Raw genomic sequence first — 12,837 nt, forward strand, 5'->3', positions numbered from 1 at the left:
CATGGTGCAGAATACAGTTTGCAGCATACCCGGGGACATCTATGGGCAAGGTCCATGTAATGAGGTTCTTTCTTTAAACCGTGCTTCTCGTTTTAACATTCGCTAAACGTCTTCGTCATTGCCTTTCGCGAAGATCAGTTTACCACATCTGTCGGCCAATCGGCCGGTTTCGAGCTCGAAACACCATTCCCAACCAACGGCCGCGAAAAGTGGCTGAAGTTTCACATACGGGATCGCTTTATAAAATCCACTGATATTTGTGCGCTGGTCACGCGCCAGCTGAGCGAACAGGTATGTACGCGTGCCGTCAAATCTTGCGAAACACTCGCTCCTCCCGCTAGCGCATTGGCGTAAGTTTTGCAACCTGTTGCTCGTCCCGGTGTAGGAACTTTCTTCACCGCTGCCACTGCGGCGCATTCCTTGTTTTCCTTGCAAGATATTGCTGCGTTTCTGTCCCTTTTATTTCTTCTTCTTTTATCCCATCCTCTTCGGCAGCGCGTGTCTCTCTTCTGCAGCTGAACGTGTTCCGGCCCGCGCGTCCCGTACATGCATTCCTCTGTCTTCCTGTTTGTCTCGTTCGGTTCCTGCAGACGGCGATCTGCGCGTGCGTAAGCGACTGTTGCTGCGCTTCCCGTATATGTATTTTGTTACTCCTCGTCGCCTCGTTTCTCGTCCTGTCAATTTGGCTTTCGCCGGCTGCTTCCTCGGCTACGTTTTGCATGCAAATTCGTATTGTGGTACTGCGATGCTGCGAGGTCCGACGGCAAGCTTGTACGCGGAGGTACGTTCGTATATAGGCTGAAGTAAACCTAGTGCTTGTTTGTGTCTGCCTCGGACGTTGATTGATTGACTTGCCTGTTTGATTGATAGTTTGAATTGTTATTTCTTATATTCAAGGTGTGTGATGGCATCCTGCTGTCCTTGATTATGATCATCCTGCAGAACCGTATATGTAAACTGTCGTGAAGTTGACGCTGCGTTTCAAGTTACGTAGTCGGTCACCATCATGTGCTGGTGGTCCATCTAACCATTGTGCTGAGGGTGTTTGGTGAATTTTAATCGTATCATTAAGACAAGTCCTGCCAGACACTGAATCTGTTCATGAGAAGCGACCGGGGTTTGGCGGTGTTCCTGAGTGTGGGGCATTATTTCCAGTAACATATGGTTACGCCGGGACCCCGAGTCTTTCAGAATAAGCGTCACGTGTCTTTCTGGTGTCGTCATGATGGGGACAAAGACTTAGCTTTCTCTACTGGAGTGGAGCGAGGTTCGCATCACTTTGGAGGAGGTCGACCGTGATTCCGATGTTGAGATACTGCTGGGGTATCTCTCTCTCGGGATTGTATATCAAGTTATCTCCTTTTCTTAACTGCGAAGGGTCGGAACTATAGTTGTGTTGCAGGTGCGTTGACGTCTTCCGCTCGGGCGCAGCGCTAGCGACGAAGGCACTGCTAAAAACATCGACGCGAAAAAAAAAAAAAAACGTTGCGATCGCTTAGGAAAGTTTCTTTAACGTTGGCAGAAGATTCGGACCGAGTCCCTGACGGTCGTGATGTGAGATCGGGCATAGATGCCCGAAGCCGAGGTAGCGCTTACGCTTGACCGCGGTTGCGAGGGAGAGAGATAATACACTTTTATTTACAAAGCTATTTGGCAATCCTTCTTATGTGGGTAGAGGAAGTCTCAGGTAATTTTGTAAATAAATCTTTATTCCCTCCCTCCCTCCCTCCCTCCCTCCCTCCCTCCCTCCCTCCCTCCCTCCCTCCCTCCCTCGCACAGTGGCTATGGTGTTGGGCTGCTGAGCACGAGGTCGCGGGATCGAATCCCGGCCACGGCGGCTGCATTTCGATGGGGGCGAAATGCGAAAACACCCGTGTGCTTAGATTTAGGTGCACGTTAAAGAACCCCAGGTGGTCAAAATTTCCGGAGTCCTCCACTACGGCGTGCCTCATAATCAGAAAGTGGTTTTGGCATGTAAAACCCCAAATATTATTATTATTATCCCTCCCTCGCAAACGCGCTCGTGTGTAAGCGCTTTCATGGCTTTGGGCTTCTATGCTTGCATTCCGTTTCTGTGCTGCGTGTTGTTGGGTAGACGTTTAAGGTTAAGGGCGCGGCGCATATAGGAGTTCTGCTGCTTGCGCATGCACTCGGTTCTAAACCGTCCCGTCTCGAGACAAGGACAGGCAGAGCGCCTGTGTCGTGCACGTGTATTTGCGTGCTCATCTCGGGCTTCGTTACTTGAAACTCTCTTCGCATGACTTTTATGACGCTTCGGAAGTTGCCTCCTTTTCATTTCGCGCGCTTCTTGTCGCTGGACTCCTTCCACGTCGTATTTCACTCGCCTCGACGACAGTGCGCATACGCGTCTGTCGAAACACAAAAAATGTCTCTCTTTCTTTTTTTTCTTTTTTTTTTTCGTGCTTGAAGAGAGGAAACATATAGGGCGCGGAAGAAGAGTACGGGTAGGAAAAGTCCCACCGCTGTCTGCGGGCTGCGGGCTAGCTGCCGCTGCCTGTGGGGGGGTTGCTCACGTGGCTCCGAGCGGGGCAAAAGGCCGGTGGAAACATGGAACCCGTCCAACAAGGAACTAGGGGGTTGGCGATGAAGTGCACCCTCCCGCTCGCTCAGAATCTTGATCTCCCTCCCCCAAATCCCGGCTCCTTGGTATTCTCTTCGAAAAAAAGCCAAGCGCTGAGCGAAGGGATTGCAAGGGGGCAGGGGAAATGACAAATATATTCTTGCGTGCGACGGCGGAAGGCCGTCGCACCGCGCAGGCCTCGTCGATGTCCGGTTGGCCGATTCCCACACGAATGTTAGTGCTGCGCGAGAGCCGCTAGCAGTTTAGACATTCGCTCGCGAGCGGTTCGCTATACCTCCCCCGCGTTTGTTCTCCTTTTCTCATTTTTCTTTTCTTTTTCTTTTCCTGCATTTTTTTTCTCCGGTTGCGTTTCCCAGACGCGTCAGGTCGTTAGGCGTACGTCGAGTTTTTGGCACTGTACCGTGGCGCCCTATATATAAAACGCGACCACTGCCGTGGCGTAGTCAGTTGACGAAAACAGTGCCGCTCCACCCGAAGAAATGCAACTAAAGAGTGAATTGCAGCGCCTCAAAGCGAGCTGCAAAGCATGGCCGATCTGCCTAATTATGCCGCAATTGCGGCAACTTATAGAAGGGCATGCGTTTTGTAGGAATTAAGGCAAGATCAGGACTTGGCGGCCACGTTGTCGAAATGCGTTCTGCTCGAGATTGACAAGCGCAGAGCGAGTGGATGCGCGCCTGCTTTCTTGGACGTACACGCTTTTTCACGTTGTGCTTTTGCGTCCCGTTCTGCTGCTGTCCCACTACGTGTGTAGGTTTCGGTTTTGGATTATTTCGGTAGACGCGTTACAGCCACCATCCTTCGCTGTGCATTATAATTACAGCGTTAAATGGGCGGAACGCAGCGTAACAAGATAGGCAAGACGGACACCGTCAATTTCGTCCTGCGTTGCGTGTTTAGCGCTGCAAATGTGAGTGTGTCACACTATTCGAGAAACGAACTGCTAGACCAGCTTTATGCCTCAACTACGCCATCTTGTGAGCGCCATTTCTGCGCAGCGATTTTCAGCTTCCACTTGCCGCACGCATTAAGTTCTGTTTAATTGTCGCGATGAGCAGTCAAAGGACAAATGCGTTGTTCTCTGCTGATTTCGTGCACTGACCTCCGTGCACATCAGTCCTTGGTGGTCACTACGTCCTGCTTTGTTAACGGGTTAGCGGAACGTCGAATAAGTTATATGGACGGTTATGTTTGTCTTGTTATAAGCACTTCTGAATTGGTTAACACGCGTATTAGTGCGCTTTATCCCATGGAACCTGCTTACACTGATTTCACTCTTTCAGACGCGTCGCCGTGCCGTTAAAGGGCAGCTGCGTACTTCTGTGTCTAAGGAGCAGCCTTCACACGCACACCTGCCTACGCCCTGCACAGCGCCAGAGCGTGCGTGTGTGTATGAAGGCTGCCTACCCACGTCACACAATTTAAGCCCATGTGTACTGCGCACACGTCGGCACAATGTTGAGATGAAAAAGAAGGGGGAAGCCGCGTCGAAGTAACTCGGACTTAGATATGTGCGTCTATTAAGTATCCTCGCATTCCTATCTGTATTCTGCAGGATGTGTGAATTTCCCCGTGAATTTTAAACACGTTGCCATAAGAACGAATACTTCATCCTTCAGTTTTAAATTTGTGCTTGTTGCCCGAAGAAATATTTTTGTGGTGACTGATTGCCGGCGTGTCTTCGATTCACGATGGCCTGGATTTTTGTTAGCTACTTCGTATCGGCGACAACTGCTGGTGGCGTGCCACAAGGCGTGGCCATTTGCGCCTCTGTTGCCGTCCACATTCTTCGGTGTTCGGGTGCACATCATCCTTCTGTTTGGCGTAACAGTCATCAATGCGCATGTGTGAGGTGGTTGATGGTGACTTATATAGCGCTCTTGTTTTCGATAGAGAACATCTTATTAGCGCTGAAGCGCTCATAGCATATAGCCTAAATTTGGAACCAAGGACTGTAGAATACCTGTCCCTAATGGGTATCCGCTTTAGGCATCATATAGCTGCCACTTTTCACGAGGTTGAACAAATCGTGAAATCACATGGGTCTGAGTAGTAACAAGGCGCTTTACCGATGAGCGGGAGATCACCCCCGTGCGTTTACGCTACTCTTAAGTACCTATATTAAAGCCAGATATATTGCGAGTGATCGGGCAGTTCGGGAATAGTCGCATCGTCTTTCGCTCTCTGTTTTGCATATTATAGTGTACGCGGAATAAATAATTGCTTTACTGCCGTCGTATGCATAGTCACGTTACTTTCTCTAGTTACCTTCAGTTGTTTTTTTTTCCTTTGTCGCCGAACGGGCAACAAACAGATTGACGAGGTAGACTGTAGGCCGACGAGGGACGAACAGTGGGAGTGTATTCAGAATTCACGTAAACTGAGGTGCGTACATGGATAGAGTTAGTTGAAGGTACGCCGCGCCTGTGATTCCCAGTACGCATGCGCACAGATGCGTCTACAGGGTCTCCCACTGCGGTGTCTATAGTAGCGGTGTGCGTCTGCTTTGTAATTTAGCTTGCCCGTGCTTTCGCGCTGACTGCCCTCATCTTAATTTCTTGCTCTCTTTCTCTTTCGTGCAGTGAGCCGCCTCCATTGCGAGAGCGAGTCCTTCAAGATGGACCTCATCCTCGACGTGAACACCATGCTGTACCCTGTGGACCTGGGTGAGTTGCATGCACCCTCTCGTGTCACCTTTTTTTGAACGCATGGTTCGGGTGATCCCAAGCTCGGTAGTCGGTTGCCGGTGAAACGTGTTTTATGAGCGTTCTGCTTCTCTTTGAATACCCAAACTGCACTTGCGTAGGAAGACTTAGGCCTCAGTAAACGTAGCGGAGGAAAACCACTGACACTACGTCGAACGCGCGTGTCTTAACGGAAAATCATCCTTTGCTCGTGTCGTGGCACGTACGTGGTTAGCTAGCACTGCGATGACCTTGGGCTGTCTTCGACTGAAGGAGACTGAAGCTTAGTGTACATGGCGGCTCGAAACGAATTTCGAATTTTCACCGCTTTTGTGTTTCTGCCTCTGTGTCTTCGCGGTGAAACACGAGAAGAAAAACAAGTTAGAAAACGGATAATAAAAGCACCCCATGTCAGTTGGCCCACTTCTTCCAAGTTTATCCATTTGTTACTTCGGTGCACTTTGCAGTCGCGAAAGAATTGCATGTTCTTGTAACTTAATGTGTCTGATCAAGCGAACGATGAAATTAGTATCTTTTGACGATTCAATTCGACACAGTATTGTTCAGCAGCTTGGTGGCAGCATTAGAACTCCCGATGGCGCGGATAGTATGGACAATTCGGCAGTGGCGTAGCTAGATCGCGTGGCACCCGGGGCCCTTAGGTCTTCTGTCACCCCCCCCCCCCCCCCGCTGGGTGTAGCCGGCGGAAAGAGGGGTGTCTTCAGACGTATATGACACCCCCCCCCCCCCCCTCACTGGCCCCTTGCACCCGGGGCCCACGGCCCCCCGGCCCCCCCTGTTGCTACGCCACTGCAATTCGGTAACTAACCGATTGTGTTTTCTACAAAACAACTATTTTCTTTCTTTCTTTCTTTCTTTCTTTCTTTCTTTCTTTCTTTCTTTCTTTCTTTCTTTCTTTCTTTCTTTCTTTCGTGTAATGCGCGTAATATAAGCCCAATTTGCAGCTGTTTTCGTTGTTTGTTTCTTGGCTTTTCTACGTGTACTCTGGATGAACAGCTGCAGAGTCAAGCGGTGGTGTTGCACCAGTGTGTCGAGCTGCATGTAGAGCTGTCGTGGAAAGAAAGCGACAGCAAGGAGGGTTGGTTTGGGAAGGGGCACACTAAGTCTTGGCCGCCAGGCAGTCTCCGTTGCCGAAAAGGGAAGTGCGGTGAGGGAGGAGGAATGCGTGGAGACTCTCTCGATTGGCGATTGTGAAATGACTCCGAAAGAGTCCTTATTCGTAAGGCGCGTAATTACATGGCAACAACTGTTATTCGTGCGTGCCGGACTCAAGTTGCTTGTGCATAGTCACGCGTGACGCTAGGATGTGATCCGCCCCTGGTGGCCACGTCTTCCATGCCTTTCCGCCTGCGCTTTCTGTAGGTACGTGCACTCGGCGCATGGGCGTGCCTATAACTGCCTGAGGGGCATCGATAGGGATGTCCCGACGACCCTGCGCTGCCAGCAGCCAGGCCATCCCACCGCTCTTATGCCGTTTCGTTTCCGCTTTGTGGTTATGCAGAGGAATGCGTGCTCGTTCGTGACATCTTTCCCTTTTTCTTTCAAACCTATTGAAGTTCGAATATCATCATTCTCAAAAGTAACTTCGTCTTGACGTCATATAGTACGCATGAAGTAAGGTCGCAGTCAAACCAGTGGGACCTTTTAGAGCGTCTGATGGTTTCCCCATAAGGTGCCCGCCATTTGCATTAAGCAGATGTTGACCCGCCGCTAGCTTAATGGCTTTGTCGTTCTGCTGCTGAGTTTGAGAGTTGCGGGATCGATTCCTCGCTGCGGTGGCCGTATTCCGATGCAGAAGTAATGCAAGAACGCTCGAGTACCGAGCATCGACCGCGGCGCCTCTTACAGTGTCTTTGTCACTTTGGGACGGTAATGAATTAACGAAAGAAAGAAATGTTGAAATCTCGGAGACCATTTACGGACCTCCGCTGTATCCTCGCACTTTCGAGTGCACGGCGTCCCCGCCCATCGTTTTGTCTCGTTCCTCGTCTGATTCCTGCATAACTGAAGTTCAGCGTCGCGGCTACGCGTCCACCATGAGTCGTAACGGGTTCTTGGCGTGCAGTGAGCGGTTGCTGCCATGAGGAAAGAAAAGAAAAAAAGAGCGAGTGGGGGTGGTCGCCACTTTTCCTTACGCAGAAATGTCGCGTGACGTTTCGTTTGTTCTTTTCCCTTGGGGGCCGCCGAGGACTTTCGCCGTTTGTTGCGATTTTCTCTTTTCCTCCTATGCTCCGTTTCGTTGGGCACGTGCGCGACATAGCTGGGCCGGCGGTTTCTTTCGCATGACTGTTCGTCTTGCTTTTTTTTTTATATTCATTTAATTGGCATTTCGCTTTCACGGTAGCGAGTCCCGATGCTGGGGCTCGCCACAAGCCTTGATTGTCACTGCAACTCGCTATAGGGGGTCATGCGGCTATGTGCTTTTGCATGTCAAAAGCGGGATGGAGGATGTTCCTGGAAGCACTTGAGGTATACTCAACGCTACGACCTATTGCTTGCAGATACAGGCCTCTAGAGTCTCGTCTGCATAACGAAACGAGCCAGTTGGAACTCCTCGGCAGAGCAGAGATTGCATGTGTCTTCTTGCGTGAGCAGAATCGTGACGATAACGTCGTCTTGAGTTCTATACGGACGATTTGCGGAATTTTGTAAGTCGGCTGCCCTTCAGTGCATGGTTCCAGCTTAAAGCTTTAGTCCGCGCTGAGGATATCAGATGTGCCAGGGAGAAAGCGGGAGCGTAGAGATGCTCAGTGACAAGTAGATTCTTTGCTAAGTAAATACTTTTAAAAGATATAAAGTGTCCGGAAATTCCGGTTCCATGGTAGGACTGCCCGGCACTGCCCTTTATAACTACTTGGCCCCTTAATTCCTCGAAGAGGAGAAGGAACAAGAAGATTACGCAAATGTGGAAGTGTCCCTGGAAGTGACCAGTCGAGAATGCGACGTTTGCCCGAGCTGCTCGAAAACTTACGCATTAACATCCTACGATGGCTATTCCTTTGTGGTTACGTGTCCGCAAGCGTTCCTTCTCGGCAGCCCTGGACAAAGCGCAGGCGCGTGGGTGTTGCGTCACCGTCGCCCACCGAAACCACTCGGTCCTGTCGTTACGTAACCTTGATCGGTAGGAATATTTCACGTGGAGACCAGGAGGAAAGAGCAGGAAAGGGGAAAGGAGAGTCCTCGGCTGCTCGGGTTGACAACGGATCGGTCAGAAAACGGGCGAAGGAAGAGGCCTCTGTCGCCCGGCATCGTCGGTAGCGCGTCGCATTTCGCTAGAGTGCTGCTAGATGGCACCACCACTCGCTTCGCGAAGCGTTGCTAGGCTCGGCCGGCTCGGCCCCAGCCTTGGCAACACGCAGCCGGCTGCTCCGCGTAGGTGGTGCGAGCTCTCGTCGTCACGCGGTGCTTGTGGCATGGTTTACTGACGAGTTCCGGCGCGGCTTGTAGGAGGTCGGAGTAATAGTTGGTTTACGCCACACCGGAAAACCGCGCAGTTGGTTGTTGTCCCAGTTACTGCTTTTCGACTGATGCAGTAAATTTTCATCATGTCTTAAGGCGCGAGCGAAATACGTCTACAGATGTGCGCTCAGTCGCTTATTGATTAGCGTGGGCATTCCGCATGACGATTACTCCTGAGATGTTGCGAAGTAGTCGCTGGAGCTTGAGCCGCGTTGGCGCCCATTGTGACCTGCTGAACTGTACAGGTGGGGGAGTTTGCTCAGTGGTTGTCCGATTGTGAGGTGACGATTTCGTGCGCCTTTTGTGACATCTCATTTGCACAATGGAATACAGAACAGGCTCTCAAGACCGTGTCCCCCCCGTTGATGTCGTATCTGCATAACCGTAGCATGCAGAGCCTGATTAGAGCGCACTCACTGCGGTGCGCACACGTCGTGAATGATGGAGTTGCACTTACTCACAGAATGCCGAGATTACGTTTTCGGAATACCGGAGTCGTCAATGATGATGATGATGTATTACTACATCTATCGTTATCTAGCTTTTTTGCCTATCTGATCTCGATCCCAGATTTCGTATTTAACCCCCGTATGCAGAGATGCAACTTAAGTCGAAGCACATGCTTGACTTGATCCGAGTGACGCCTATCGGGAACGCGCCGAAGAAAACGCAGTGAGCGTCTTTAGGCACGTTAACGCCAGGCGTCATCTAAATCAAGTCAAGCATGTGCTCCGACTTAAGTTGCATCTCTGCATACGGGGGTAAGACCTCTAACGCTATTCTTTCCTTCCCGCCTTCCTCCCCCCTACCCAAATACACCTTTGCGTACGCGAAATGCTACGACCGGCTTGCGTTCTTTTGTACTCCTTTAGGTTTTTTTTTTTTGTAAGCCCGGTAGTTGGCGTCCCCTAAGTTTGCGCGCGCAGAATCTAGAACTCCCTGATAACAACTCTTCAAGTACACTGTACTAATAACGTTTGTGACGTTTCATAGTTCAACAAACCATCACACGATGTCGCTACCACTACAGTTGCTGTCCTCCATGTCTCCGGTGTTCCCGCATTCCGCCGATGGTAATACACATGTGCTGACTAAAGCTCTCCGTTAGATAGTTTCAGCTTGTCCGTAAATGCATAACAGTTTACGTAATACCGGGTTACCAGATATACAGACGCTAGTAGCAACACTTGTAGCGACATCTTGTGACGCTTGGTCCAAGTACAAAGCGTTAGAAATAGTTTTATTACGCGTATGTTCCTTTCAAAGGGGAACGAAAAAGCATGGACTTCATGTTAGCGATACTGTTACTGCTGACGCTTTACACCATCAGCTAAGCAGAATATGGCTGGTCATTGCAATAATAGCTCCGTCTTCTCTGTGATTAAACTGCGCCGCAAGATAGAGCCACCAACGCGGCCGCTCACTCAAACGTCTCCGGTAACCCGGTATATTCCGTAGATTAGATAATAGGGACGTTTAGCGCGTCCGGTATCCGGGAAAGCGCGGGCGGGTTTCCGGTTTAGCGGGGGCATAAAGGTGAGCGGCCCGATCGGTGGCGCCAGCTGGTGGCGCAAAGCTCAACCACACAACCACAGAGCTAATTACTGTATTCTGCTTAGCTGCTGGGGTAAATATTCGACAGTGGCGTAATCGTGTTCACAATTACGCCGCTGCCAAAAATTTGCACGAGTGGCGAAGCAGGATATGGTGAGTTACTGCAGTTTTAGCTATGCGTTTGTCTGGTTGAGCTCTACAACACCAGGCGGCTTCACCGCTCACGTTTACGCCCCGACCATCCGGTAACCCGCCCAAACCGCTCCCGTTTACCGGATTAGCGTACAAGCTAAACGTCTCTAATAGAGACCTTTAGCCTGTCCGCTATTCCGGCAAACGGGGGCGGTTTTGGCGGATTGCCAAATTGGCGGGGCGTAAACGTGAGCAGCCAGAGCGGTGCAGCCGCCTGGTGGCGTAGAGTTCAACCAGACAAGCACAGAGCTAAAACTGCAATAACCCACTATATGCTGCTTCGCTGCTAGTGCAAATTTTTCTCAGCGGTGTAATTGTGAACACGATTACGCGGCTGTCGAAAATCTACACCAGCAGCTAAGCAGAATATAGTAATTAGCTTTGTGTTTGTGTGGTTGAGCTTTGCGCCACCAGCTGGCGCCACCAATCTGGCCGCTCACGTTTACGCCCCCGCTAAACCGGCAAACCGCCCGCGCTTGCCGGAATACCGGACGCACTAAAATTCTCTAATGTTTGTGCGTCCGGTATTGCAGTAAGCGGGGGCGGTTTGCCGAAGAACAACGGATTACCGGAGACGCGGACGGCCAGTGGCAACGCTGGGGCCGAATTCTTGTGACGGTCCGATCCCAACGCGTTAGGAACGTATAGTATTATACATGGGTGAGCTCTCGTGCAATGAAAAACTAAAGTACGCTCTTCGCCAGCCACTGAGGACGTAAACAAACCAGGAGGAAGCATTACATTAACGCAGCCAGCCTCTGTGAAGCCACGCCCTTCGTCTTTCCTCTCTGGAAAAGCCGGCCAACACAAGTGACCCTGCTCTGGGAACTCGGCCCACTGTCCTTGCTTCGCGGTAGGTTTTAATCGAGCTGTATTAAGCGTGTTTGGTTGAATACCTTGCCAGCCGTGCTATGCACATTTTATCCCGATATGTTTGCGCAAATTCGGTCGTTTATATTGCAACGTATACAGTCGAGCGCGTCTGCAATTGACGCCTAGACGAACAAATGACCTGCGTGACGAGTGAATAATTCTGTCGCAGTGCACGAGCTCTGCGGCGAATTGACCTGTGTAACGGTTGATATCGGAGGCCCCAGGCAAGGCCTTCGACTGTTACATTGGACATCCTTGCAACTTGCGAGCGCGGCAGCCATTGGTTGCTTTCGCACCCGCTGTCTTTTCATAACCACGTGTGATGTGCGCGTCTATGCCGGCGGTGGAAGACGCTAAAGTTTACCGCGACATGATAACGTTTTGGGCCGACTTTCGTGCCTTCAAATTTGTTACGTAACTCTCCGTGCTAGTTCTCTCCTTCCTCCATGACACCAGTAATTAAGTAGAATGCGATGGGCCGCTGCTGTATAGTAGCTCTATATCCTCTCTGGGTCAATTCCGCAACGCAAGGTGGCGCCACCATCGTTACTACTTCCGTGTGCGTCTTCATTAACCCGGTTTTCTGTAAATGGTAACACTTACACGAGCAAATAAGACTCTTAATTTTCCCAAAAGGAAAAGTTGCTTCTGCGTTACTCCACTGCTTCTTTTTGTTTGTGTTTCTTTTCAAAGTCACAACCTTTTCCTTTTTCTATATATATTGGTCGCACAGCTACTTCTTGCGAGAATTTGAACGAAAATTACACCATCACTGGTGCGCACCTGAATTGAATGGCGCGGTAGATATACTACGAGATCTCTTGAAAGTTATGATAATAGATTTTGCGTTTGTGCACATTTGTTCAAAAAACAATTGCAGATCTCACGCTCTGGCAATTGGTTTGAGCCAAGCTTTCATTTTGTTGTTTGCAGAGAACGCTGTTCTTGATTAACGGTGCGTCATTTGCAAGTGCATATGGAGCACACGATGAGGTTGGACACATTTTCCTCGGGAATCGCCGGTTGCATTGTTCGGTTGGCCTTCATTAATGACGAGATCCGTCGTGATAACATGAGCACTCGCAACTGCATGCTCTTTCGACGTTTTGTGCCGTGCTCGGCGGTGCCTCTGCATTTCAGTTACACCGTTGGCCCAACGGAATTCAATACATGAACGAGGATGTTCGGTTTGCTTTTATTTGATTGAGATAACCACGTCATTGCGTCTTCTCATTTTTTACCGAGGTGGCGGTGCGTTCGTGTCAAGATAGATAGATAGATAGATAGATAGATAGATAGATAGATAGATAGATAGATAGATAGATAGATAGATAGATAGAGAGAGAGAGAGAGAGAGAGAGAGAGAGAGAGAGAGAGAGAGAGAGAGAGAGAGAGGTGGCAGTACTATGCAAGTGACATTGAGAGTGCAACCGGCCTGCTGTGCTTGTTGAA

The 12,837-nt window shown here is 50.2% G+C and overlaps 1 protein-coding gene across 1 annotated transcript in view; it reads left to right on the plus strand.

The window, feature by feature from the left end:
* The window catches only part of Polr2H (DNA-directed RNA polymerases I, II, and III subunit Rpb8), a 131,335-nt gene that overhangs the window by 57,218 nt on the left and 61,280 nt on the right, over window positions 1-12,837 (plus strand). Inside the window, exon 2 of the mRNA XM_065447623.1 lies at window positions 5,185-5,268. Coding sequence (XP_065303695.1) covers window positions 5,185-5,268 — 84 coding nt within the window. The remainder of the gene's footprint in view (window positions 1-5,184; window positions 5,269-12,837) is intronic.

This window comes from Dermacentor albipictus, chromosome 4, assembly GCF_038994185.2.
Source record: "Dermacentor albipictus isolate Rhodes 1998 colony chromosome 4, USDA_Dalb.pri_finalv2, whole genome shotgun sequence".
NCBI classification, from domain to species: domain Eukaryota; kingdom Metazoa; phylum Arthropoda; class Arachnida; order Ixodida; family Ixodidae; genus Dermacentor; species Dermacentor albipictus.